This window comes from Nipponia nippon, unplaced genomic scaffold (genome assembly GCF_047370975.1).
Source record: "Nipponia nippon isolate SJK-2023a ecotype South Korea unplaced genomic scaffold, ASM4737097v1 scaffold_2, whole genome shotgun sequence".
Taxonomy (NCBI): Eukaryota; Metazoa; Chordata; class Aves; order Pelecaniformes; family Threskiornithidae; genus Nipponia; species Nipponia nippon.
Window position 1 is genome coordinate 48,475,606 of NW_028262336.1, and position 25,821 is coordinate 48,501,426.

At 45.4% G+C, this 25,821-nt stretch overlaps 1 protein-coding gene across 5 annotated transcripts in view; it reads left to right on the forward strand.

The window, feature by feature from the left end:
• Positions 1-7,033: 7,033 nt before the first annotated feature.
• Positions 7,034-25,821, forward strand: part of ACE2 (angiotensin converting enzyme 2) — a 29,459-nt gene continuing 10,671 nt past the window's right edge. For 4 of the 5 annotated variants that reach the window (XM_087757292.1, XM_087757293.1, XM_087757290.1 and 1 more), the window contains exons 1-14: positions 7,034-7,337; positions 10,343-10,501; positions 12,408-12,501; positions 13,125-13,268; positions 14,574-14,686; positions 15,194-15,302; positions 16,038-16,135; positions 17,638-17,807; positions 18,865-19,091; positions 19,869-20,013; positions 21,617-21,715; positions 22,390-22,512; positions 22,859-23,031; positions 23,994-24,052. In XM_087757292.1, the coding sequence (XP_087613418.1) occupies positions 7,155-7,337; positions 10,343-10,501; positions 12,408-12,501; positions 13,125-13,268; positions 14,574-14,686; positions 15,194-15,302; positions 16,038-16,135; positions 17,638-17,807; positions 18,865-19,091; positions 19,869-20,013; positions 21,617-21,715; positions 22,390-22,512; positions 22,859-23,031; positions 23,994-24,052 (1,896 nt within the window). In that variant the 5' untranslated portion in view covers positions 7,034-7,154. Of the gene's footprint in view, positions 7,338-10,342; positions 10,502-11,993; positions 12,055-12,407; positions 12,502-13,124; positions 13,269-14,573; positions 14,687-15,193; positions 15,303-16,037; positions 16,136-17,637; positions 17,808-18,864; positions 19,092-19,868; positions 20,014-21,616; positions 21,716-22,389; positions 22,513-22,858; positions 23,032-23,993; positions 24,053-25,821 lie in introns of those variants that run through there. The other variant, XM_087757294.1, reaches the window with a different exon arrangement.

Consider the following 25,821-nt stretch of genomic DNA (forward strand, 5'->3'; position numbering starts at 1 on the left):
TAGCTCCACATCCCCAGTGAGTCGACATTTTAGGAAGGACATTGCAGTTCTGTTCAGCTTACTTGAGAGAGAGTATTGATGTCTAGGCTAGAATGAGCACAAATCATGCATGAGTAAGTTGTTTATGCTGTCAGTCATTAGCTACACATTTGGAGTGCTGGAGAACGTCGGGAGCTCTGCAGTGCCCTCCTTAAATTAGGGACCAAGTCAGTCATGACGCAGCCATTTGCTGTGTGCAACTTTCAGCGTTGTATCAACTACAGACTGGTTTTGTAAATGAAATTAGTAGTCCTCGTTTATCAATATTTATTTAGGGAAGATTGCAAACTGTGGGCAGATGCTGAAGTCCTTACTCGAGCCTTTCTGCCGCTTGGTTTAAGGAAAGCTAACCACTCTGTCCTGCAAGCTGATGCTTACTCTGTGTTGCAGAAAACTAGACTGAAGCTCGTTCTTTCACATCAGCATTTGCCTCTTCCTTTCCAAGACAGTGTACAAAGTCTTGAGAGAGTCTGTCTGTGGTACTCTCCTCCAGATATCTCCCTGTTAGCCCACCCTGAAGTCTGGTACCCACAACTGGACACAGTATTCCTCTGGGGCTCTGCTCGTGCTGAAGAGCCGGGAGGGGTGACCTCATGGGCCTCTTCTTGCAGACTATATGCTCCTATTTGTTTGTCCAGGTATGACGTTTGCTTCTGTCGTGCTGACCTTCATGGAGAATGCTTTCCTGGCTATGCCTTCATAAAGGGACAACTTTGTTCTGCATTTTGAGGGAAGACATAGCTGAAGCCAGTTCACTGTTTCTGCTGTTGTTCACAGAAGGGAAGGGTGAAGTGGGCACAAGGAGCCTCAGGGCAGGATTCAAATCCTGTTCCTTCACCACAGTGAGAATGAAATAATTCCCAAATTAATACAAATCACAGCATTAGCACAAGAGCTTCTGGTTTGATAATTTGGTTCCAAGAATGGGGCGTGACTTTTGACCAAGCAAGGAGCATTATCACATCTTGACAGAAAGATTTTTTCATGTGTAACCTCCCACATGTGAGAAAACAAAAGAAATTACTTTAAAGCTTAGGCCAGAAGTGCAACAAAGACTTAAAATAACTCTCAGTGAAAAGTGGGAGTCTATGTTTCTAGATACTCTTAAAAACATGGCTCAGATGCCCTCAGAAATTTGGTCACTTCATCAGTGCAGTAACCTGTGGCTCATGAAATAAGCTGTTTTAAACGTGCCAAGTCTTTGCGGAAAATACATTGACCAACTGTCCGCAAGCCATTAGCAATGAGCAGTTTGTGCTTGGTTTTCTATGAGCAGTTCCTTCTGGCCTCTCATGGTTTTTGTTTCCTTTGTGTATGTGCAAGAAGGGATGTGTGCAACGGAGTGACACCGCAGCTTCCTACGCTACTGGACAATTGCTAATGAAAAATTTGCACTGTTAGATATGCCTAATTTGTCAGACCGAACTTGCTAGTTTTCAAATCACATAGAGCTAAAGTATGTTGACAGTGATGGGTGATACGCACTTGCCAGCACAAATGTGTCAGTATATTCAGTTTTGTGAATACATTAAGCACTGTGGATGCACTTAGCATAATGCATTTGCGTTTTAACTGGATATTCTGTGGCTGGATTGATGTTTGCATTTCTGCCCAAGACAAAATGGTGCGGAGGAATTCCACATATATAGCACGGGTTTACCTTTGTTCTCAGTAAAGTCAGCAGCTTCAGGAGGAACTGAATTTGACTTAAGATCAAAAAGAAAAGTTCGCTAGTCTGTCCTCTTCCTTCCTCCTGGGTTTCCCTTTCCCTTAGAGGTGGCAATCTGAAGCTGTCAAAGCATCTTATTAGCTACAGCAATGGCTAAATAGAAAACATTTAATTTTTGATAAATGGTGAGAGTGTTCTGGCACTATCTCTCTATCTGCTTCTGCTGCTCTCCTATCATTTAGATTCTAATTGCTACAAATTACAGTGTGTAGCTTGTGTTGTAGATCAACAGGAATTTTAGACTTTGGACTAACGTTCTGTATGATACTGTATCTAAATGACATTGTAGATGCTGATGTGTGGACACATGGTCACTGTAAAATGAACTGGGACCACTCATTCCTGCCTTAGTAAAACTGAAAGGAGAAACACAGGTTGCCTAGATGAAAAGCTGTGTTTCACAGGATCAATACCCTTGCCTTCAGTGGTGAGGCAAGGTGACATTTTGTAATGGACAGGGTGTAAGGAATACAGAATATTGTGCCCCTGAATGGTTCCCTCTCCTCTGTTTCCTTAACCTATGGCCTTGATTTTGACTGCGGCCTTCAGCAATACAAACTATGACACATTATAATATCGTAATTTAACCTGCCGATATGTACACTCATCTGCCTTCCTGAAAATCATTCAGCTTCAATGCTTTCCCCTAAACCTTGCAAAACAGCTTTGGTTTCCTGATGCTTTGGGCACTGACAGCATCTTTACACAGCTCCTGATGTTGTCTTCAGATCTGGGACTTGCCCCTGCCCATGGGGCACTTGCCTCCTTGGCGATGCTGAGCACGCTTTGCCCTGGGGAACAGCCGCCAGCCTGTGCCTCCCTTGGAGCGTGAAGGAGTGGGGCAGAGGTGACAGCTTCTCTTTAGGTCTGAAATCCAGGGAGTGAAGCAGCCTGTCTTGGGACAGGAGGTTATGGAGGGATACGGATTCATCATCCAATGCACTGGACGTTTCTGCAGAGGAAGAGCCAGCTAAGCCCAAACTGCTGATGCTCGAGCCGAGGCTGGCTGCTGGTAGGTGCCTTTTGCGCGGGAGCCGGTCCCAGATGGCTCAGAGGTCGGGCAGGATGGGCTGTGCCTGCCGCCTGCCTGCAGAGGAGCAGAGTTGTCCATCCTCCTCACTGCCGCGCAGCTCTGCTCCCCACCTAGAGAGGTGACAGGAGGATCTCATGAAAGCACCTTCTTGTAGGGGGGCTGCCAGCGTGGGGAGAACCCCCGTCGCGTGGTCTGAGGGCAGCTGGTGAGCCAGGGAGGGCTTTCATCCAAGAAACGGCAGATGTCACGCATGCAGAAAAGTTAGTCATGTGGGAGAAGGGCAGCTCGGGGGATTAAAAGGACTGTTTACCCAGCCTCCAGTCTGAAGCAGAGTAAGAGGGAGAGGATCTGGGATTGCCCCCCAGTGATGCCCAGGTGCGGCTGCGGCAGTGCGGCCCCTCTCCAAGCACGTCTGCTGTATCAGAGCGATGTGCAGAGGGGCTGAAGCCACCCCCAGGCCGTCTGCTGCCTCCACAAAGCCACTTTGCGGGGAGTCCTCAGAGCAAGGATTTGCCAGGTATTTAACCGATGTGAGCCGCTTTTTGGCAAATGGCAGAAGAGTGGCAGAGAGTGGGGCAGGCGCAGCCCTGTGCAGGCGGTGAGGTGGCTGTCCTATGGCAGCTTGTCGTCCCTGGGGATGCTCCAGGCCAGGCAGCCCCGGCGCTGTGCAGCCACAGCCTTTCAGAACCCCTTTGCAAATCGGTCACCGAGCAATGCTTATGTCGGTCTTCTATGCACTAGGCAGAATGACAAAGTGCAGCAGAGAGTGTAAGCAGTGCTCCTGCCTGGAAAAATGGCCTGACAATGGTATTTGGAGCAATTTTAAGGGTGTGTGGTGCCCCATACGCAACACAGTGGTTTCTTATTGAAGCATGCCCTAAATGCAATTCTCTGTTATTGCAGTCCTAGTTTCATAGCACAGCTCAGCCAACAACATGAGTGATGAGGCAGAAAACTGCTCTAACAGAGCCAGGGTACAGAAGAACATTAGTGGGCAGCTATTTAAGCAGATGTCAGACAACTCGGACCCTGGGGACTACCGGACTGGGAGTATCAGGTAGGAGCTGGGAGCCACAGCTCCTGCTGCAGACCTGAGGGGTGGAGGGGAGGGCTGGCACTGGAGAACGAGCCTGTGTTATCATGTCAGGTTACCCGCAGCCTTTGTACTGTAACGGTGGCAAACTGACATAGTTGTCTTTGCTCTGAGCCAAGCAGGCTGGCTGCCATCGCATACAACGTATTTGACTGAGACCAGATTTTAACTCTCAGTTGCTCTTCTCCTGTCACCCAAACCCAATGGCTGCTGCCTCGCTGCCCTTGCTGGAGGTTTGGATTTCCTGAAAAGGCTTGAGGCGCTTCCCTTTCTCAGTTGTTTGCTGGTTCCTTTTTGCTGTGGCACAAACTGTCTCCATGCTCTTGCCAGCTTTCCAGACCAGCCTGAAGGTCCACCCCAAGAAATGCTCCCAGCTCATCCAAGAATGGATGGCATCCTCTCCCTGTAGACCTGCCGTCACCATCTCAGGCTACACAAATCACTCCCAGCTTGGTGCACGGCCGTCCTGCAGAAAGCCTGCCGTGGTAGTAAGGCTGACACAAACAAGTCTGTATCCAGTGGGCTCCCATGTGTCTGCTCAACGAGAGCAAATCCATCCATGAAAGTATGATGTGCTGTTTTTCAAAACATAATTTTGTGCTAATTCATCTCACAGCTTAAAGTATTTTCTCTTGTGTTAAGGCAATGGCAAGAAAGATGCAGTGTAATTCTTTTATTACTCTTCAGATATAATATCAAATACTGCATTTAGGTATGCAATAGAAAAGAACTTAGAAATAAGGCTGGAAATTTGCAGCATAATTCAGTGTGACTCTCCCTGCTACATTTTCAGCTCACCACAATGCTTGCACACACACTTAAATGCAGGTGCAGATGCACTCGCTATACAAAACGAGGTGACACCCTTCTCACCCCTCCAGGTATCCCCCAAGTATCCCACTGCTTGGGGGCCCCTGGTTCATGCAGGCACCCCTCAGGGTTTCAGGGCTGTGCATGGGCAGGTGGCAGCCGCAGGCTGGAGCAAGGAGCACAGGTGACTCCTGCACTACGGCAGGGAGACGACAGCCATCAGGACTGTCCCTGAGGAAGGCACCAAAGCATTGTAAAGCAGGAAAAAATAACACCTGCATGTAAAAAGGGAATTTTGGATCAGCCAGCTCTGTTTTAGTACCCTAAAAAGTACTGGTTCCAGTGATTTTGCAGTTAACTTACCAGCATAGAAGAGAAAATAAAAGAGTTGAAGGAAATAGTCAACACAGTCCCTGTTCTCTACTGGAGGAGGAGAAATCATATCAAGGCAATAATAGTCATAATTCTCTGCTCTGACAGACAACAGATGAAACACCACCGCAAAGACCTTTCAACATTTCACCACGTGACAGTCTCACTGGCAAATTAAGGAATGATGAGCTAACAAGAATCATGAAAGGCGCGTAATTACTTAAAAAACAAGCTCCATGGTTCTCAGTCAACAAGAGGAACCATTTTAAGCAATAGGTCTCCTGGGCCTTGCTGTATCCCATATGATCTGGATGTGGGAAGAGAAAACCTATCTATTAATAGGTTCTTGGGCATTGCCAAGCTGGGAGTCCTTTGAAGGATTAGAATTCCAAATGATCATAAAAGATTGGAAAAATGGTCTGAAATCAATGTGATGGACTTCAGCACAGACAAATTCAAAATTCATGAATTAGTGCCACCCTAGAACCAGATGTACAGAGACAAAAAGGGGAACGGCTGAGCAGGTAGCAGTGCTACCAGAAAGGTCACAACTGGAATATGAGTTAATGTTGCCAGAAAGAAGGTGTGTGTCAGCAAGGTACAGCAGGTAAGATCCAGACAGTGATTGTGCTACTACTGATCATTGATAAGGTTTCGGTTATGATCAGATGCGGACACCATCGCTGAGGAAGCACAAAATGTGGCAAGTCTGGATGGCTTGAATAGTAACATGCAATTTAGGGTAAGTGACTTCTGGGAAAGGGTTGAGTGAATGTTGTTGGCTTTCCCTGGAAAAAAAAGACTGCTAGAGGATTGCATATGGATGACAGAGATCACTTGTCCCTGGTCCACAGGACATGGGTATCAGAAGATATTGAAGGAAGGTGCTTCCCTCAAGGTCCCTGGTTCCTGGCTTTGCTTGCTGGGGACCCCTGTTGCTGGTGGCCCTGGTGAGGCCGTGCTGTGTTCAGCCCATCGCAGATGGGATGGCTGGAGCTCCTTTCTTGCGGTTTGGCAATGAAGGGTCTGATTGCTGCTGCCGCCATGTAGACAGACTCATAGTGGTTTTGGAGAAGCTCTGCTGGGAACTGGAAACCAACCCCTTGGATGTAGCTGCAGAGTTGCGTCTCAAAAAGCATGCCGCACCCCCAAGAAAGAAAGAAACAAACCCAAAACAAAACCAACCAAGTGATCCTGAGCAGAAATAGGCTAATTTTAAAAGTGCTAAGGTATTGTCTGATCGATAACACTCAACCCAAGCTGCATTTCTAGAACTAATTCATGCATTGATTTTCCCATTGATTTGCAGTAAGTGCTAGGTTCCTAGCTAGATTAGCAAAGATATTTAGATATTAAACTGGAGTAATCTTAGTAGTCTTAGTCACCTTAGTACTTAAATCCAGTTGATTTATAGTTCAGATTAGGTCTCTACACGAGATGCTGTGATCCCACAAAGTCTCTTGCTACTTTTTGATAGTTCAGTGAACACGTTTAAAAATCTGGTTTTCTAGGCACCAGTTGCTTTAAAAATGAGGTATATTCTCCAAATCATTTGGATTTTGCAAAGCCTTTTAAAACATGGGCCTAAACACCCAACCAGGTACCCTATGTCAGGCTAACTGAGGTTTCTTCCTGCCTTCGAGTTAAGGTTCATGGCTTGGTGTTTCAGTGAAGTTTCTAAATATTTTTACAGCTTATCACCAACCTGTTAAAGGATTCACAGATTCTGAGCTACCAAAGACACGGGCAGGCTATAGATAAAGTGACCAGCTGTATCATTGACAGCACATTTGGGAAACATTAACCAAAAGTAAAAGCCTTTTATAAGAAGGCCATAAAATGGCAGGAGGAATTATGTTTTTCCAAAGTTAATCATTGACTTTTGTTTATTTGACTTCTTATAAAAACTTTTTCCTTTCTCTCTTGCAATGGATAAAACCTATAAAAGGCCAAGGAAATTGGATTCACCCTTTTTTCTTCACACTAGCCATGCTTGAAGGCTGATGAGACAGAGCCTGACAGAGAAGCTTACCTGAGGAAACCTACTGCGTTGGGACGTTCTCAGCCCGGACACGAATATGTTGGTCCACCTCTGGCTTCTCTGTGGTCTGAGCGCTGTTGTGACCCCTCAGGATGTCACACAACAAGCCCAAATGTTTCTAGAAGAGTTTAACAGGAGGGCAGAAAATATCAGCTATGAGAGCTCTCTTGCCTCATGGGACTACAACACGAACATCACCGAGGAAACTGCCAGGAAAATGGTAAGTGCTCCGTCCTGTGGGTTTTAGGAATCTGACAGCTACTTTCTAGTTTGTTTTGGTTCCACTGAGGCTGGCTGAAATTGGAGTGCTACTTCTTTGGTAGCTGTGGTTTAGTTTCAGGAGGGTAGAGGGGCTTGCTTTAAAGTAGCAATGCCTCACTGGAGGTGCCCGGGCCACTACCAGCCTCTACAGCCTAGGGCTGGTGCCGGGGCTGCCCTCGCACTGCACAGGGATGGCTGGAGGCTGGACTTGTCCCTAGCCATCACCTCAAGTCACTCTGGTGAGCGGAGGGAAAAGGCGAGGGAGCACTGCATGTTCAGCCCCAAAATCCGAGCTGTATGGAGAGAGACGCCGCCTTCTGTCTGCTTGGGGTCCACCACCACCAGTGCCTCTCTGCGTGGCGTTTCTGTGTGGAGCCCCTTTCCTCTTGGAGAGGGCACAGCCCAGAGGGCATGGTCTTCTCCCAGGGCCCAGCCTAGGTGCTGCCCTGCGGCGTGAGGGAACGGGATTCGAATCTTGTGCCCATGTGAGCTCAGGTCTCCCACTTTTTGCAAAAGTGAACTAACACTGGGCTTTTTACTGACACAGACAACACTCTGTCTTCTCTGTTGCTGAATTTGTTTTACTTCTCACTGAATGTGCAAACATTTTCTGAATGTTGGAAGTCTATGAAATGCTTGCTGATGGTTTCATATAGTGGTCCACACCCTTTACCCAGTGGGGAACCTTCCCCACCCCCCCACCCCCCCATCACTCTTCTCATAGTCAGGGCCCTTGGTAGACTGCCTGGAGGTATTTAACTTGGAAAAATGAAGTGAGATCATGGATTTCCAAGTGCCAGCAGTGGAGTTCGTAGTATAATGGTCTAGTACATTGGTTTGAAAGTCAATTTCTATCTGCAGGAAGGACCACAGCATTTGTACTTATGCTATTTTGCAGCACAGTTCTCCCTGCTTCTCAGCACCAACTTCTATCTGTCCCAGCCAACGGGGTCTCTAGGCAAGTGTCATGTTCATCAAGAGCAGTCAGCCATGATCTGGCTGATTACCGATACCGCCATGCCTCAGCCTAGCATCTCGTAACCTTGGAGCTTTTCAAAATGAACAAAACCACCTTGAATTTTGTAGCTGTGTGTATTTCAAAGTTAACTCAAGCTTTAGAGGAAAACAATTCAGAGCATAAAAATGAAGCTGAACATCCTACATCTACTTTTGTATAATGGTTTAAGTCTTCCACTTTGTGGTCTTACAGCTTAATTAAAACATGGTTTAATTACCGTATTTCTTAATTAAAGCAAGGAGACTGGTTGCTGGAAGAAATCCTAATGACTAATCATTGTCAATCTGGAATGTTTTCCGAGGCACCAGGTACCTAAACTGTAACGTTTCCAGACATGTAAAATGAAAGCCCCATACAGTACTTTCAGCATTAATGGGAAGATAATAAAATACATGAGGAGATACTAGCAATAAGAACCAATTAGTCCAGTGCTCAGAGAGAACATTTTCTCTCACTTGATCTCTTCAGTAGCGCTAGTAATAAACCCACTGCTTCCCCTCCTCCCTTTCTGCTGGAGGAGCAGAGTTAATGAATACTGTCCCTTCTGACTCCTTCCCATCCATTTTCCTTGTAAATTGAGCCACAAACCCCATACCTATTCCTCTGACTTATCAACCGGTTCCTCTAGTTGGGGAAAAATCAGACAGTAAGCTAACTTCTTTCCCCCACCTTTTGTAGCCAAAGAGCCCCCTCTTCTGCCCCGCTGCTCCTAAGGCACCTCTCCGTCCCTGCTCAGGACAAAGAGTTCAGAAACAGATTTACACAGTGATAATCTTTCCTCTGGGTGTTTATCAAGCTCTTGCCCACTGAGCTTTGCAGGCTGCTGATCAGCGGCAGGGGTGTTTGCTCTGCTCCAGTGAAGGGGAGAGTTTGGAAAGCCTCCTGGTGACACCCTCCCACAGAGGGGCTGCATGGGAAGGGGGAGACACCGGGATGGGGCTGCCAGGGGCTTACGTCTGCCACCGCCTCTCTCTGCCAGTGCCTAAAGCAAGGTACAGTGGGTCCATCACGCATGGGGCTGGGCAACCTGGGCACAGGCCTGGAGAAAGCGTTGGCCTCGCACAAGGGTGAAGTGTGCCTGAAGGAGTTCTTCAGGCATAACATGACGTTTGTGTTTCCTGATGCCTCAGCAGGGAGGGATGGGCATTACAGGTGCCCTCCTCACAGCCTGGGCAGCTCTGGCATGAGCACAATTAATTAAACTATCCCGAGGACCCAGGTTAATTAGTACTGTTCTTGTTGCCATTTGGGATGGGTGCTGATGTGCTAAACTATGTACAAACACATTAAAAAAAGGTGAATAAGAATAAGACAGTCCCAAATCTAAATAGTGTTATTATGGTGCTACTGAAATTTGGCAGTTTCATGTGTCATGGTATGTAATTGCAACAGTGGTAAAAGCAATCTCATGCAAAACATTGAGGTCTTGCATGCCCAATTTAGGCACCTGTTCAGTGCCTCCTACAATCTTCTATTTACCAAAACTTCAGGAGAAAGTGATCTTGGCTGCTGTCGGTCACTGCTACTGAAGCAGAAATGGGGAATGACATCTGGGTCACAGAATTCTTGTGCCCTGGCTTGTATCTGGTTTCTGTAAGGCACAGGTGGGTGAAGGAAAGCACTAAGGGAAGAATACGTGGTGATTTAGAGTAGCAGGGAACACAGCTAGGTGACGCTGGATCAATTATAACAAGCACAGTGTGAAGAGACAGTCCTGCTTTTTGCTGTTTCCAAAGAAAAATGGTTATCTGGATGTGCAAATAAAACAAAGCCAAAAAGTTCTCCAGCCATTTCGCTGCACATTGCAAGTGCTCAACCCACAATCATCCACAGGTGGTCTCCACAAATGAAGTTCTCCCCAGAAGTAATATTTTTGCCCATTGAGTACATCAGGCTGCTGCACTCTTTTGGCAGAGTAATTCAGGGTTTGTGTGAACCCCTTTCAGAACGAGGCAGATGCCAAGTGGTCCGCGTTTTACGACGAGGCTTCCAGGAATGCCAGCAACTTCCCGTTAGCCAGCATCCAGGATGCTCTCACCAGGCTCCAGATCCAGGCTCTCCAGGACAGAGGATCATCTGTGCTGTCACCAGAAAAATATAGCAGAGTAAGTTGTTGAATGTAGCTCATTTTTGTCGGGTGAGTTGAGCTGCCTCCCACAGCACCCCTGAGCGAGGGCATGGTGCCGTCACCACCCTGCTTGTCTTGGGGTGATGCTGTCTCCCAGCATCGGTATGGAGAGTGTACCTGTACAAGGTGCTCATAGTGGTACAGGACTGGAGGGGTGGTTTGGCTTAGGAAGCCAGTTCCCATTCAAATCAGCAGTTTTGCCATGTAATCCATGCAACGAATTTCAAACACACACACACGCCTCAGAGTTGTCCTTGCACAAATGGCCGGATTAGTTATAAGAGGAAAAGAGGAGCTGCTGTAAGTGCTTGGCGAAGTCCAGACCTAGGGCAGTGAGCAGAAAGAGACAGGTGAAAGGACATTCAATGAGTCAAAAAGTTGAAGGTGGAGGAAGTCTGTCTTTCTCTGCACACGTTGTATTATCAAACTGTGAAAAAGATGTTTCTATGCAGCGGGCACCTTGGGATGCCTGAAATTGGGGAGGGTTGGTCACCTCCTTCCACAGAAAGCTGCTGAAGGCCAGTAAGATTTATCAGGATCCATAATGAGATTTGACATTTCCACTAACAAGTTCATGTAAAAAGCATGTATACGGGTAACGACTATATGAAGAATTGGAGTGAGCAGCTATGCAGATTCAAAAGGGATTTATAACAAAACACTAGACGGTTAAATTAGTTTTCTTTTGCTGGAGATCAAATTGAAACATAGCACTGAGTCAGGGGATCCCACAGTCCTGATTACAGAAGGATCCTGAGATTTTTCTGCAAAGATCACCAGCGTTAACCACTGTGCAAGAAAAGCAGTGGACTGGCTGATCTCCTGTCTGATCCAAATGAGATGTGTTTCTGGAAAGGCAGATTACCTTGGTGGGAATGCTGACAGTTCATACAAACTTATATTTATTTTGGAGCACAGCAGTGCTGTGTCTCTGTTGAGGAGGTATTTTCTTCAGTATCCTCCCTGTTTAGACACTTGTAGTTTCCTCGATAAATGGCCTTTGAGGCTGAAATTGTTGATTCTGGCTTGAAAAGTGACTTTTTGTACAGTTTGGTGGGATTCCATAGGAATATTTAAATATTCTTTACTGATACAAAAATTTCCCTGGGTGCCCACTTATTTTAATGCTGACAGAGATAAAGGTAGCGCTAGTCATTAACTACCCCTCCCACTGACAGCTCTACATAGTTCTGATTTAAAGCTTTAAATGAGAAATAACATAGTCCTAAAGGAAAAGCTAAAAGTGGTGCATGTATTTCTTGAAGCACGAAAACCTGAAAACATAAAAAAACCTAAAAAACAGAGCTATGTAGCACAGCTTCTGAGATAGAGCTGAATGATTTCAGATGCATCTGGCTTTCAGCTGACCCAAGACATGAGCCATAACTTCTCTGTAATGGAGTATAAGCAGATGTATGCAATCAGTGTGATGTGATGTTAAAAACCACAAGCAACAGTCAGCCTGGCAGCATCTGCAGAAGGGGCCCTTTTTGCTGCCATTCAAAACCACGACCTACGTGGAAAGTTCAGGTGGGTCCACACTTATGGAAGCACATTGCTAAACTTTATTGTTTTATTGCTGCTGTATATTGATGGCTCTCTCATGACAGTCTGTGCTCATTAAATCCAGAGCTCTGACTGGATATTAAGGACCTGTAGATTACGTCACATATTTGGGAGATTATCTGTCTTTTCCAGCTAGGTCCTGGTTCAGTAACGCATTTAGGCAAATTCTTTCATTAATCTCCACTGAGCTTAAACTTATGCTTAAATGTTAAGATGGTGGGTGAAGTGTTGAATCGAGCTCTTAAGGAATTAGCATAATTGGCTGTTATTTTGCACAGAGTGGGTTTCTAATGGGCTATCTCGCATCTAACTTGCAGCTGAGCACCGTGCTAAATACAATGAGTACGATCTACAGCACCGGGACCGTCTGTAAACCCAACAAACCGTCTGAGTGTTTGGTGCTGGAGCCAGGTACGGTACTAACCACTGCCCCTACCGTGTCCTTTACACTGAGGGTTCAAAAAGAAAAAGCCCAGGGGTGGCTCCTGACTGCAAGACAACAGGCTGTAGTTTCAATAGATATATCCTGCTATCTAAAGCTTAGTCATAATTTAATTGCACCTTGCAGTTCAGGGACCTCCAGTGGGCCTGCTGCCCACGAGACACGCTGTCTCCTACTTGTAGTAGACAAGATTTGGAGAGGGCTGCTCAGGTTGTGTGACAGCCTGCCTGTCACCTGGGGTTTGCCTGCGTTACAGAAAATCTATTTTTTTCCCCTGTCATCAAAGTCTTGTTGGACTCAACGTTGTGTTGAGGCCAGTCCCAAGAACACTACCAACTTAAGGGAAGCTAATGCAGAGAGAGCATTTAAGGGACTCATGATCTGCTCTCTGTCTTTTAAAGAGAAGAAGGGAAAAACCTTAAATCAGAAAAGGATGCAATAAAATAATGGGATATTTCAGTATATCAGACACAAAGTGTTTTCTTCTTAGTTCATGAAATTTCTTTCACTTTGGCTCATTTGCCTGCTGCAAAAGAAAAATAAAGAGATTCTGCTTTTTCAAGGCCTAGTACTTATTTTTTTGTTCTGACAGGTCTGGACATTATTATGGCTAACAGCACAGATTATCATGAGAGACTGTGGGCCTGGGAAGGCTGGAGAGCTGATGTTGGCAGAATGATGAGACGATTATATGAAGAGTATGTTGAACTTAAAAATGAGGTTGCAAAGCTTAATGGTAAGTCACAATTTTTTTTCTTTTTTCTGGCTTCCAGAAATTAACAAACATACCACAGTCTTGCACAATTTCCACAGGAATTCAAAACCCATACTTTTTTACACACTGATGAGCAGTGCTTTGCACATAATTTGCTCTTGGTGTACACATCGCAAAGAGAGCAGCAACGCAGACAGGTGCCATTGACCAGATCAGAGGTCTGTCACCAGCCTGGAACAAAAGGGGGATGTCTTTGTTGGCACCTTTCCCAAATGCCATCATGTATCAGTGCCCTTTGTTACATACTGCCTTACCCAGAACCACACTGCTTGTGACTTGTGGGCAAGCACGCTCAATTTAAACAACTTCTAAGTGCTCCTGAATCTTGGCAATGTCTTCTCTTTTCCATAGTCCTTGACCTTCTTGCACCAGCCACAAGCAGTGGTACATTTCTAAGCATTATGCCCTTACTGGAATGATCAGATTTGGTAGGCCTGGGCCAGCAGATGCAGCCAGGTGCTTAAAAAGGATTTTGCACTAATGGAAGTGTTCTTCAAGTCAGTGTTCTCCACACAAATCATATGGAACTGTCTTTTCAAGGAACAATGGCAGGTGGCTGCTAATTTTCTTTGGGGAGTCTTCTAAAATAGCTTCTGAAGTAGCTGCATCATCTGTCTCTTGGCCAAACTGCAGCTGTATCACCTGCTTTCCTATACTCCTTGTTTTGTGAAAATTGTCAAGCTGGAGCTAGACACCAGGAATAAGAAATTATAGTCCAAATAGTTAGACAGAAAAAAACCAAACATTAAGAAATGGTTATTATGACCTTCCTCCATACCACTGAGGAAGAGACCTCAGCTATGAGCCTTTTCTACTCCAGGCTTGATGGAGGTCAGTGGACTGGAAGACTTAGTGGAATTGGGAGCTGGTGTCTACACCTGCCCTGGTGGTTTTGTTGCTGGAGGTGGGGGCCCATATTCAATGTCCACCATCTTATTCCTTCTTTGAGGACCCCTTAGTATCCAGCCTGAGCAGAGGCTGCCCTCCCTCATAGCTGCAGGAGCTTTAGTCAGGAGTGATGATTTCTTTTGACCCCCATCTCCAGCTGGAATGACCCTAATTAGCAGATAACCTGCACGTTCATGGGACAGAGCCTTGGCGGAGCACTCTCCTCCCCCCTAGACCCAGAGCATCTCGCTCTTTGCCGCTTTGCTTTGGGGAAAAAGGCTGCAGGTCTGCATGGGAACAGCAGGGCACTGCACTGCTCCTGCAGACCTGAGCAGTGCCATGTGTGGTGTCCTGATGTGATGCATCCATGCTTTACAGGATATTCTGACTATGGAGATTACTGGAGAGCAAATTATGAAGCAGACTATCCAGAAGAATACAAATACAGCCGTGACCAGCTGATTGAAGATGTGGAAAAGACATTTGAGCAGGTAGAGGCAGGAAAAAGCTCTCACCTGGGCCACAGGGTTGTGTTTTGTGATGGTGGGCTCGTCTCAATGTTGTGAAGGAAGACGAAACCTGCTCTGAATTTGCTAATCTCAATCTACATGGGGTTAACAGACATTGGGAGACATACATGACGTTTTTACCTCTGCAGCCATTCTAGGACCAGCTTGGTCCCATTGGGCTGCACTGTGCCAAAGGCTGGTAAAGAGGGAGCTCTGCAGATCCAGGTAGGGCCCATGGGGGGAGGTATGTTTCCCATGAGATAGATGGCATCCTTGATACTCTGCATCTGAAGTTAGCAATGCTCCCTCCCTCGTACCTGAGCAGGACGTCTGGGGCTAGGATCTGGACTCAGCGCTTGAGCCCCTGGGGTGCACTTACCTGCCAGGAGAATTTCATCAGAGACACCTTCGAGGTTCTCTGTTTAGGAGGGATGAGTGGCATAAAGCAAAGAGAAAATAATTTTTTTCCTTCTCCTCTTCTGCTTCTAGATAAAACCTCTGTATCAGCAGCTGCATGCCTACGTGAGGCACCGGCTGGAGCAGGTCTACGGCCCCGAGTTCATCAGCTCCACGGGATGTCTCCCGGCTCACTTGCTGGGTATGTCAATGAGGCCGTGTCGCGCAAGCCTGACTTTGTACACAAGACAGTCACCTTCAAGGCACATGGGAACAGAGTAATCTGCCTGTTTAATCAGGATATTAACAAACAGGTTCCAGATAAGAGAAGGGGAGAGGAGAAATGGAGAAGTCCCTGGCAGAGATGACACAGGTGCTTAGCAGCAGAGGCAGGTAGGGAAGGCAGAAGTCCTCATCCTTGCCGGAGCTGGCAGCACCCAGCTCAAAACTCCAGCACTGGGCTGGGACATTTCCCTGCCCGCTGCAGCACTTGTCTTCCTTAGAAATGAGAGTTTCAGAGACACTTGGTTTTCCTTTTAAATCTTATCCTAAGCTCCCATGTTTCATAAATTTTTGCTTTCAAAGCATGCAACATCAAGCTGCCATAACTGTAATGTACATGAACATGTCAGTGGCAATCAATCACATGGACTAACAACGTGGATGTTTGGTTTTGAATAGACCTTTAAGAAGGTGCTCAGTCCTAAGACTGTACTGTACAAGAACAGCTGATCTTGGGGAATAAAAGGATCTTTGATCTGAGTTTGACCTATGCATGACTTCCCAGAACTGCTCCCCTCCACATCTGGATCAGACCTGTTCAGATGTATAGGAGTCCCTATTTATGACACTGCACAATTTATAGTACTGTCTGGCACTTTTGAACAATATATAATCAATTATTTAAAGTATTTCTATGTTTCTCTCTTTTTTGAAGGTGATATGTGGGGTAGATTTTGGACAAATCTGTATGCCTTGACTGTTCCCTATCCAGCCAAACCAAACATTGATGTCACTTCTGCAATGGTTGAAAAGGTAAGACATGCATTTATGCAATATGCATTATGTAACAAATCTAGATGGTATAAAAATTATACACCACATATAAGCTGCTCTCTAGAAAACCATAGCTGCCCTAAGGCAGACACAGCGCCAGCAAAGCATTGCTTTCCGCATCCTTTATTCCTCTTCACCTGAATGTGTTCATGCATCTTCCACTGTACCTTTTCCCCTAGCTGTTCTCCTCTCTTTCTTCTCCACCCTCTTTGACTGGTTTAATCTTGGCTTCAAGTCTATTTTCCTCAGAGACACCTATCCATTAAGAGATATATTTTGTACATATAAATATTTCAGGAGTCATGGAGTTGGCTGGTATCAAATATGACCTTTGCCAGCCATTACCATAATCAAATAGTTTGTATATCGCAGGGGTTTTTTTTGCCAGTCTTGTTTATTTGGATACAGCTAGGAAACTGCAATGCTGCCTGTTATCTTTTGATAACTGCATAACACCATAAGGTCTGTGTTTGAGATCTGTAGTGCTAACAGACGTGACAGCACCTGTACCAGACCGAGAACATGGGTGAAGATAACTCTCTGTAGTCTTGCCTAAGCTTCACTCCTTTTATAAAATAAAAGGTGATGGGTGGAATTTGATTTCTGAAATGTGATTATTCACCTGAAATCTACCTTTCTCTTATAGGGAGCACTCCATGCACATGCTATGCTGGCAAGAGAAGGAATAGCTAAATTTGATTCATAAGCAGTTTGCACAAGTCTGCATTAATCTCACTTCTGTTTTACAGTACTGACCTCCTTGTAGTCATAAATTTGTGTATATTGAAGTACGACCATGAGGAGAGAAGCGTTACTTACAGAGCCTCGGGGCAAAGGCTGGACTCATCCTTGTTGGTTGATGTGCCCAGTTTAGGATTCTCATCCAACTGAGCTGTCTGCCACCTAAATCTCTGCGAAAACTCAGTCCAGTAAATGCAGAGCTCCTGCTACGTAGAATAATAAAACTGCTGAATGACAAAAATATTCTAGACATTAGCATGCAGGTACTATCTGATAAGTAACTCGTCTAGTTACATTTGCCAGGTTTTATGGTTCTGGACGAGATCTCCTCTCATGCTCATCTGCTGGGAGTGCAGCTCCACTCCCTCAAATGAGTTGTCCCTGACTGAAGTAGCTGAAGGATCAGATCCCAGATCTGACATGCTACGGACAGGAATGGCTTTTTTATCTTCACTACCTAATATTTTATTGAGGGCTTCTCTGGTCTGGGTCAGGTGCTATCTGCTGAACCTCTGACTACAGAAACCTATTTTGTTTGCGGGGAAAACACTTAATTCCAGTTCCCAGCAGAATTTACAGAAGTGCTGAAGGGAGACACTACCATCTTAATCTCAGTAAGTCAGGTGCTGATCGGAAGTTGCTGGAGGATAAATATGAAGTCAGCTGCCCTGCGTTAAGCCAGCCATTGGGAATAGGCTCCATGCAGAAGCAGTGGTTAATGGTGGCGTTGTCTCTTTCAGAAATGGGATGCAATAAAAATATTCAAAACTGCTGAGGCCTTCTTCACCTCCATTGGCCTCGATGCAATGACTGAGGGCTTCTGGAATAACTCCATGCTCACAGAACCGACCGACAACAGGAAGGTTGTCTGCCATCCTACGGCATGGGATCTGGGGAAAAATGACTACAGGTACTGCAATTGCTACGGCCCCTTTTTATACCATCTCCTAGAACATTCATATTTTCACTAAAGGTGCACCATGCTGGTTTAAGTCATAATTTTTCCTTATTTATTATTTTTTTCTGGCTGATAAGAGGGGAAAGGAAGACAAGAGAGCAGGGATCTTATGGGATTGTAAATCTTTCTGTGTAACTTTTTTTTGCAAAGACCTAAGGACTACTCTCAAATTTAAGCAGAGAAGTGACTATTATTTATATGAATTAGAGAAATAATGACTATGTTCTAGCGCTTAAGGAATAAGCAGAAATGCAGGTGCTTGTGGATACCACTGAGATTTGTGGACACCTACATGTTCTGCAGCAATAGCACAGGGTCCCTGTGAAGTGAAAGCCTCCTGAGATCCCACCATCTAGCTGTAGCAGATATATATATCCATTTTCATGAAAATCCATCACTCTCTTCCATATTTGGGAAAGGAGAGGGACAGCAAGTTCCCACACAATGAAATCTCTTGTGGCAAATTCTGTTCCCTCTTTCAGTCCCTGTAGTTACCCGGGGAAAGAGGCTTGTCCCCAGCAGAGCCTTAGTGAAAGCTGCCAGCCTCACACCTCACACCTCATCAGTCTGGGGAAGGTGAAAGGAAACTCTATTTGGAAGAAATTCCTTTATTAGATAGTACATATATGAGCATGAAGTAGCAGGAGTCGCTGACACGCAGGGTTTTTTTACGCTACTATCTACCTAAGTTTGGCAGTGGGTGCTCACTCCAACACAGTGAGTTTATCACCAAGTTTCAGAGGGCAGCAGCTTCTCACAAAACAGCAATTTTCTCTTACTTCCAGCACAATTTCAAGGTGGCTGAAAGAGCTTTGCCGAGTTCCCCTCCACGCTTCGCTCTTGCAGGAGGAACGGCACCCCATGCTAGGATGTGGCCGCGCAAGTTTTGCAAGGGGCATTCACAAGTTCTAGAGGCTGCTTTGCGCCACAGTTGCGGCAGGCAGGGCTCGGGCAGCAGCTGGCTGGGGCACCGTCTCTCTAACCACAAACACTTTGCTCTGGTGTGCAGGATCAAGATGTGCACCAAAGTGACCATGGATGACTTCCTGACCGCACACCATGAGATGGGCCACATCGAGTATGACATGGCATACTCTGTGCAGCCCTACCTGCTAAGAGGTGGCGCCAACGAGGGCTTCCATGAAGCAGTAGGTGAAATTATGTCACTTTCTGCAGCCACTCCTCAGCACTTGAAATCTCTTGACCTCCTAGAGCCAACATTCCAAGAGGATGAAGGTAAATAAATGCATAAATATTATATATTTAAGTGAAAACACTTGCAGGCCTTATTTTGTAGCAGAAGGTGGTGTCTGTAAACTGAGGCTTCTGAAAATCATACCCCACTAACTTACCATACTATTTTTTTCCCAAATCACATCGTGAAGCAAGGATCACTACTTTATAATGCTGCTACATAATTTAGAAACAAATAGCTATCACTTCATTGCCATCAGTACTGAACAACTCATCCCAAAATCTTCATAGTTCATTTAGAGGAGCCTCCAATAGTCTTTCAAATTTCTGTTGCATGAATCTGTACATATCTTTACCAAGGTATGTATTTATCAGTTCAAATGAAACTGAAACCTTGAGATTTACATCTCCAACTTAAGTGAATATTGAGTGGACAATGTAGGTAGGCCCTCATTATAATGCAGTTTGTCTGGCTTCTCTGAGTATTACCTTACAAGGATGGAGATGTACTAAAGTCTTCAGCTCAAAATTCCCCAGAGCCTGGGGAAGTTTTCAGTGGAGGATAATGAAATGTAAATGCCAAAGAGCTAGGTTATTTAAGAGGCAGAGGAAAAAGAAAGAGGGACAAAACTGTATACAATACCTAAGTGATCTTTTCTCATGTTTTTTTCAGTAGTATTCTTCCTTCCACTTTTTCCTTAGTGGAAATCTGTAATTCAAACCAGATGTAAGCATTAGCTGTAAAAGGAAGCAACTTTAGCTGTCTAATCAGATAGTAATTGCTACCATAACCATTACCTTAACTGCTTCTCTCTTCAGAAACTGAAATCAACTTTCTTCTCAAGCAAGCGCTAACGATTGTTGGAACAATGCCTTTTACTTACATGCTGGAGAAGTGGAGGTGGATGGTGTTTAGGGGTGAGATTACTAAGCAGGAATGGACGAAGCAGTGGTGGGAGATGAAGTAAGTTTGAGAAACAAACAGGATTTTTTGCAAATGAACCTGCAAAACCAACTCTTCGTAATTACTCAACATACTGAGGTGCCTGTGCCCCCATAGGGCAGGGTCTGTCTCTCAGGGTGTTTCTACAAAGCCAGGTAGAATGCCAGCTAGAAACACCCAACATGGTGCAGACATCATCTCACAAGCCATGTATTCCCATTAGCACTGTGTACAGCCCCAGGCAGTTTACCCTGCCTCTCGGCAGACTTTCTCCTCATTTCTAATGTCAGCTTCTCTGATAAAGACGTCCCATGGCCTTCGCATGGGATGTTCCAGATCCCAGGACCAACATTGCCGCTCTCCCGACACATGCCCCATGACATCTTCGTAGCTTAAGTACAGCCCTTCCCAAAGTCTCATCAGGCGTACGCTCTGGTTTGCTCCCCATCTTCTTAAGGACAAGTGGAAAGTGAAGGTCATCGTACTTGCCAGCCTGAGAAGCATACAGATCTCAGTCTACCAAATATCTGTGCACACTTCTCTGCTTTGTGTTTCCTCCCCATTCTAGAGTGGTTTTGGAGGCAAATTGTCTGAAAGACTCCAGACTGATTCTTTCCTTTCTTATGTATTAAGATACCACCTTTCTTGGCCAAAAAAATACAGTTCTCTTGGCAAGTAACATCCAGAGGTGCTTTTTCAGATTATGCCCACCAGCCAATCCATTTTCAGCACCTTGGAGCTCAAGATTAAAAAGCAGTTTGATTCAGACTGGAGTCTGTTATTTCCCAGATTGGTTAACATGGGGGCAGAAAAATGCAAAGAAACCAAACAAGCCCCACACTGAAAATGGAGTCTGCACTCTAACATGAACACAAACAGTGAGCCTCCATCAGCAAACAAAATCTATAATAAAACTTGATATAAGCAAACCTCCTGACCCACTGTAAAAATCAGTCAGCTTGGATTTATTCAAAAGTAGCAGAGATGTCAGAGAAATGGAGAATGACAAATTGTTCAGGGAAGCTTATCACATCTGTTGTAGCAGCACTGCAAAGCTCTCTGCTGGAACAAGACCTTGAAATACAGGTTTACGGAAAATATTTCCATGTAAGCTTATTACCATTTTCAGAATTTAGGGCATGGGTTTGTTCCCATAGTACTGCTCAGGAAACACTCTCTCAGGAGAGGAAAATAAAGAGAAACCTCATCTCCAGCCCAGTGGCACAGCAGGCCATACACTTTTTGGGCCACCCAGTCTCTGCATGCACTTACCCAGCACAAAACCGCAACTGTTTGTTAGTCTCCAAACTCGGGACAGCCCAGAGCATGAGGTGTGTGTGTGAAGCTCATGTCTTGTAGGTTATTTCATACCACTAAGTACTCCCCGCACCCCCTGCTATCATACAAATCCCTTCCTTGCACTATCAGTTTCAAAGCAGCTTCTTCTCTGTGGTCTCCAGCTGTAGAGCAGTATGCATTTGGGGTTACTGGGAGCTGTATGGACTTCTGTTTGGAAGTGAGGGAGGTGCCCATACTTATCAGACAATACAGAGGAAGAACAGAATCAGATTATTTTTCCTTATTGTCTGTTAACAGAAATCCTATGTTTTTTCTTCATCCCCAGGAGAGAAATAGTTGGTGTTGTTGAACCAGTCCCTCATGATGAAACCTATTGCGACCCTGCAGTGCTGTTTCATGTGGCCAATGATTACTCATTCATAAGGTAGCTCAGTGTTTAATTCATGACTTACTTATTTACATTTTGGGTACAGAACAAGCCCCAGCTACCTAAAACATCTACTGGAGAGTCTCAGGACGCAATCTTATTTTGTTTAAAGTCCTGACTGAAGGTCACTGATTTCGGTGGAAGTTTTTCTATGGACATCAGGGGCTGTTCCATAGCAATCTCTGAGCAGCAAGGGGGCTGCTGAGCTTCTTGCCGAGCAGAGAAGCTTTGTGCTGCCATCAAACTGGCAGAAGCACATCTGTATGAGGTGCTTGCCTCTTGGGGATACAGTGTGCCCCATACCACTGTCACCTGGGCCATGCACATACAGCCCTGACACAACTAACTCTGGACGTCCCTCCGTCCCCAGCCATCTCATTTTAGAGGGCTCAGCCGGAGCAGAGATTTGGGCCTTAAAAACCTTACTCACTGCTGGTTTATGTGGCAGTAAACAGATTTGGGGGTCTTCTGCTGCATTTGATCTTGGCATTTTGTTAAATCTGAGATAGCGTAGCCTATAAATATCAGCTGGCCTCTCTCCCTGCAGTGCAGTCTCCCAAGCAGGAGTGCCGGCTGACACAGCAGAGCTTTCCAAAGGCCAAGGGCTTGCGAGTTTCCTTGCCAGATGACTAACAAAACCTGTGCCTTCCTTCTCCTTGCCCTTCCTTTAGGTATTACACCCGGACTATCTATCAGTTTCAGTTTCAGGAGGCACTTTGCAAGGCAGCTAACCATTCCGGCCCTCTTCACACATGTGACATTACCAACTCCAGAGCAGCTGGTCAGAAATTGAGGTAACAAAGCAAATTTCTCACATGTAATAAATCAGAGTATAAAAAAGCCTATTGCATCCTTGAAAGCTTCTGGAGTTTTCATCAAGAATGAACCTAGCTTGAAAATTTAGCATATATCCACTCAGTTTTGACAAGTTAACTAAATTTATATCCACTGAGGATCCAAACATCAAAGGTTTAATTGCCTGTTAATGAGAAAATAATTTATTTTTACTAATAGGAATGATGGGAGGAAGGAGGGAATTCAGAAGCAAAAAAGAAAACTTTGCAGATCGCAGATTTTTTTACTAGATGTCTAGACGGAACATGGCAATAACACGTATTACCTCTCCTTCCACATACACAGACAATTGCTTGAATTAGGCAGATCCAGGCCCTGGACTGAAGCACTGGCAAGTGTAACAGGAGAGAAATACATGAATGCAGTGCCCTTGCTCCACTACTTCGAACCTTTATATAAGTGGCTGCAAAAAAACAATTCTGGCAGATACGTTGGTTGGAAAACAGACTGGGCTCCATGTACGTACGGCTTGTGGGTGAATTAAGGACACTTGGTAGTCCTCACAACCCTTGACCAGCAAAGTGTCTCTCTCGTAGCTGTTGAAGTCTCTTCTCCCTAGGGAAGCAGGGTTATGGGAAACACACACCAAGCAGTAAGTTTTACTCATGGGAAGGCAGACCGGCTTCCTCATGGCCAAAGCTGGAAAAGTCATGGAGTTTGTCACAGCCTCACCCAGTTTTCAGAAATACTTTTTTTTTTTTTTTGATAGTGGCAGTGCTAAGAGTGTGGGATGGCTGTGCAGAGGGAAGAAAGAGCAGAGGCTTGGACTTGAGTGGTGCTTGCCTGAGAGCCATTTGCCTGTTCTGGAGGGCTGGGAGCCACCAGTCCTGGAAGCCAGAGGACCCTGAGCTGGGGGCGTAGGGGCAAACCAGCAGAGAAGAATTACTCCTATTTTGTTTGCTGTCATGTGCTAGCCAAAGAAGGGAGCTCAAGGGGAGGAAAAGGAGGAGACTGTGGGAAAATGCATTTTTCAGCCTATTGTGGTGACATTGAGTGTTGAACCACCCAGGTTGCGTATGTGTGATCACTGTCAGTACTGGAGAGCACTGTGACTCTTACAGTGCTGTGCCAGTCTCTAATGCTGGGATTTACCTAACCAGACACCAACATCTGCATCTGAGCTGCTCATTCCCAATGGCAGGAAAGAGGCATTTCCTTCAGATGTCTAAAGAAGACCAGGTGACCGCACTCTAGATGTGCTCACTCTTTCTGTCTACTACAAAGCCAGACTTGGGTGACTGACAGCTCAGGTGCGGATGTTTGCAGTAGAGGTGGCTGAAGGGAAACAAGATTAATCCCACCAAGCTGGCCAGGGTGAGCCGGGGAACCTGTAAGGAAACTCTAGACATCCCAGCCTTTCCCAGGGACAGACCTTCTCTCACTGCAGCTCTGACACGGCCCTTGTTTCTTTTTAAACCAGATTCTGACAATGCCATCAAAGTGCGCATCAGCCTGAAGTCAGCACTGGGGGACCAGGCGGTAAGTGTGTTTGCGCTGTGGCACTCTTCCCATTGCTCGGGCAACAGAGATGTTGTGCTAATGGCTCTCAGAAAATAAGGCAGGGTGCAGCTGATCTTTGTGTCTGAAGCCTGGCATCAGCTCAGGTGAAGGGTTATCACAGAAAAGATGTTTTCTCTGACTTTGTGGTCAAGACCCCCTCTACAAGTAGTGGAGGGACCTCTCCAGGGAGTGATCCCACCCATTTTGAGAAAGACATCTCAGCTAGATAAGTTGAGTTGTTCTGTGGAGGTACCGATCCTTTTTCACGTGCTACAGGACAGGCCTGGAGGGCTAGCATAGGGGAACCCATGTACCTGAAAACGGCTATATTTTTCCCAGCTATGTTGATGTGTCTAAATAAAGCCTCTACGTAATTTCTTCTAATTTCCTTTGTCATGGCTATGGTGGCTGCCTTCAGAAGTTATTATTATTAGAGCAGGTACTTCACATTTAAACGTGGAGCCAAAGCAGAGGGGTTGAGTCCCACTCTCTATTCTCAAATGCTCTTGATTTCACACTGAAACACTTCTGTCAGCATTCCTTTATAGATTTTTGTTTGCCTGTTTGCTGTGATCTTTCCAGGCCCTGATATATTCAGCTGCATCCCTCCCCGCCAACCCTTATGCAGAGACAGCTTTGTTATTAAGATTGTGGGGGGCAGTGCAGCTGCTTCTGTTTCAGACGAGGAGACGGGCTTTCATTCCCAAGAGCTGGTCTGCTTTTCCCAGTTACACCAGCTGGTCCAATAAAATGTATTATAGCAACCAAAAAAACTCATCAAAGCCAAAGATGGCTTTTAAGATTTTAAACAGAGCATTGGCTTAGCCCATCTGCTTAAACCAGGCTGAAAATTTGCTCGTTATTCTAGCCGTGCCTCTTTATGCTAATCTCACGGAGGCAGCGTAGAAGGCTTAAGTGCAGATACTTCATTTCTGTTAATAGCCATTTTCACCTTGCAGAACATTAGTAATTTTCCAAGAACGAGTATGTCATCAGGCAGGTCATTTAGACCTGCGCGTTGGAGCCTATTGGACTAGCAAGGACACAATACCATGAGCTCATTTTTCATGTGAATTGATGCTCTCATTTCTATCACTCTCTCACATGCAAGCCCCACTGGAGTTTTATTGCTTCCTAGACCGCTGACTCGGGTTAGATACAATTCAAAACTGATATCAACAGCATGAAAAGGTTCCATATTACAACACATTTATTAGTCATTATGGTTAATGTTTATCTTAATACCATTTTTATGCTTGCCTTTTGCCATCATAGTCTTTTGTTGTGCAATTGAGCAGCTGTAAAACAATCTCATACAGATTACTTAATTTGAATTATTGTATGGATGGTAGGTTCCTAAGCTCTGAAGAGCAAGCCATGCATTTTCCTTTCAAAACCAGTCCACATCACCAACTTGCAAGAAAACTTTTCCATTCAGTAGCTTTCTGCCTCGCCTCCCCACAAATTTCCTGTACGCTGAGCTCCCAGGGACACTGAACGCTGGTATGCCAGCAGCGGGTAATGGTACATGCATGAACTGGCATAGAGAAAAGGCGGGGGGGACCTCGGGCAGGAATCTCAGCCCGGCTACAAAGAGCAATATGTTTTGGTTGCTTTATGCAGCTCACAGCACACAGAAGATGGGAATCCAGTGCAACTGTTTGTTTAAGAGGTATTTCAGGCTGCTTTGCACCGCTAGGACAGCAGAAAGCATTCTGAGCATGCCAGCAAATCTTTTTGCATTTCTG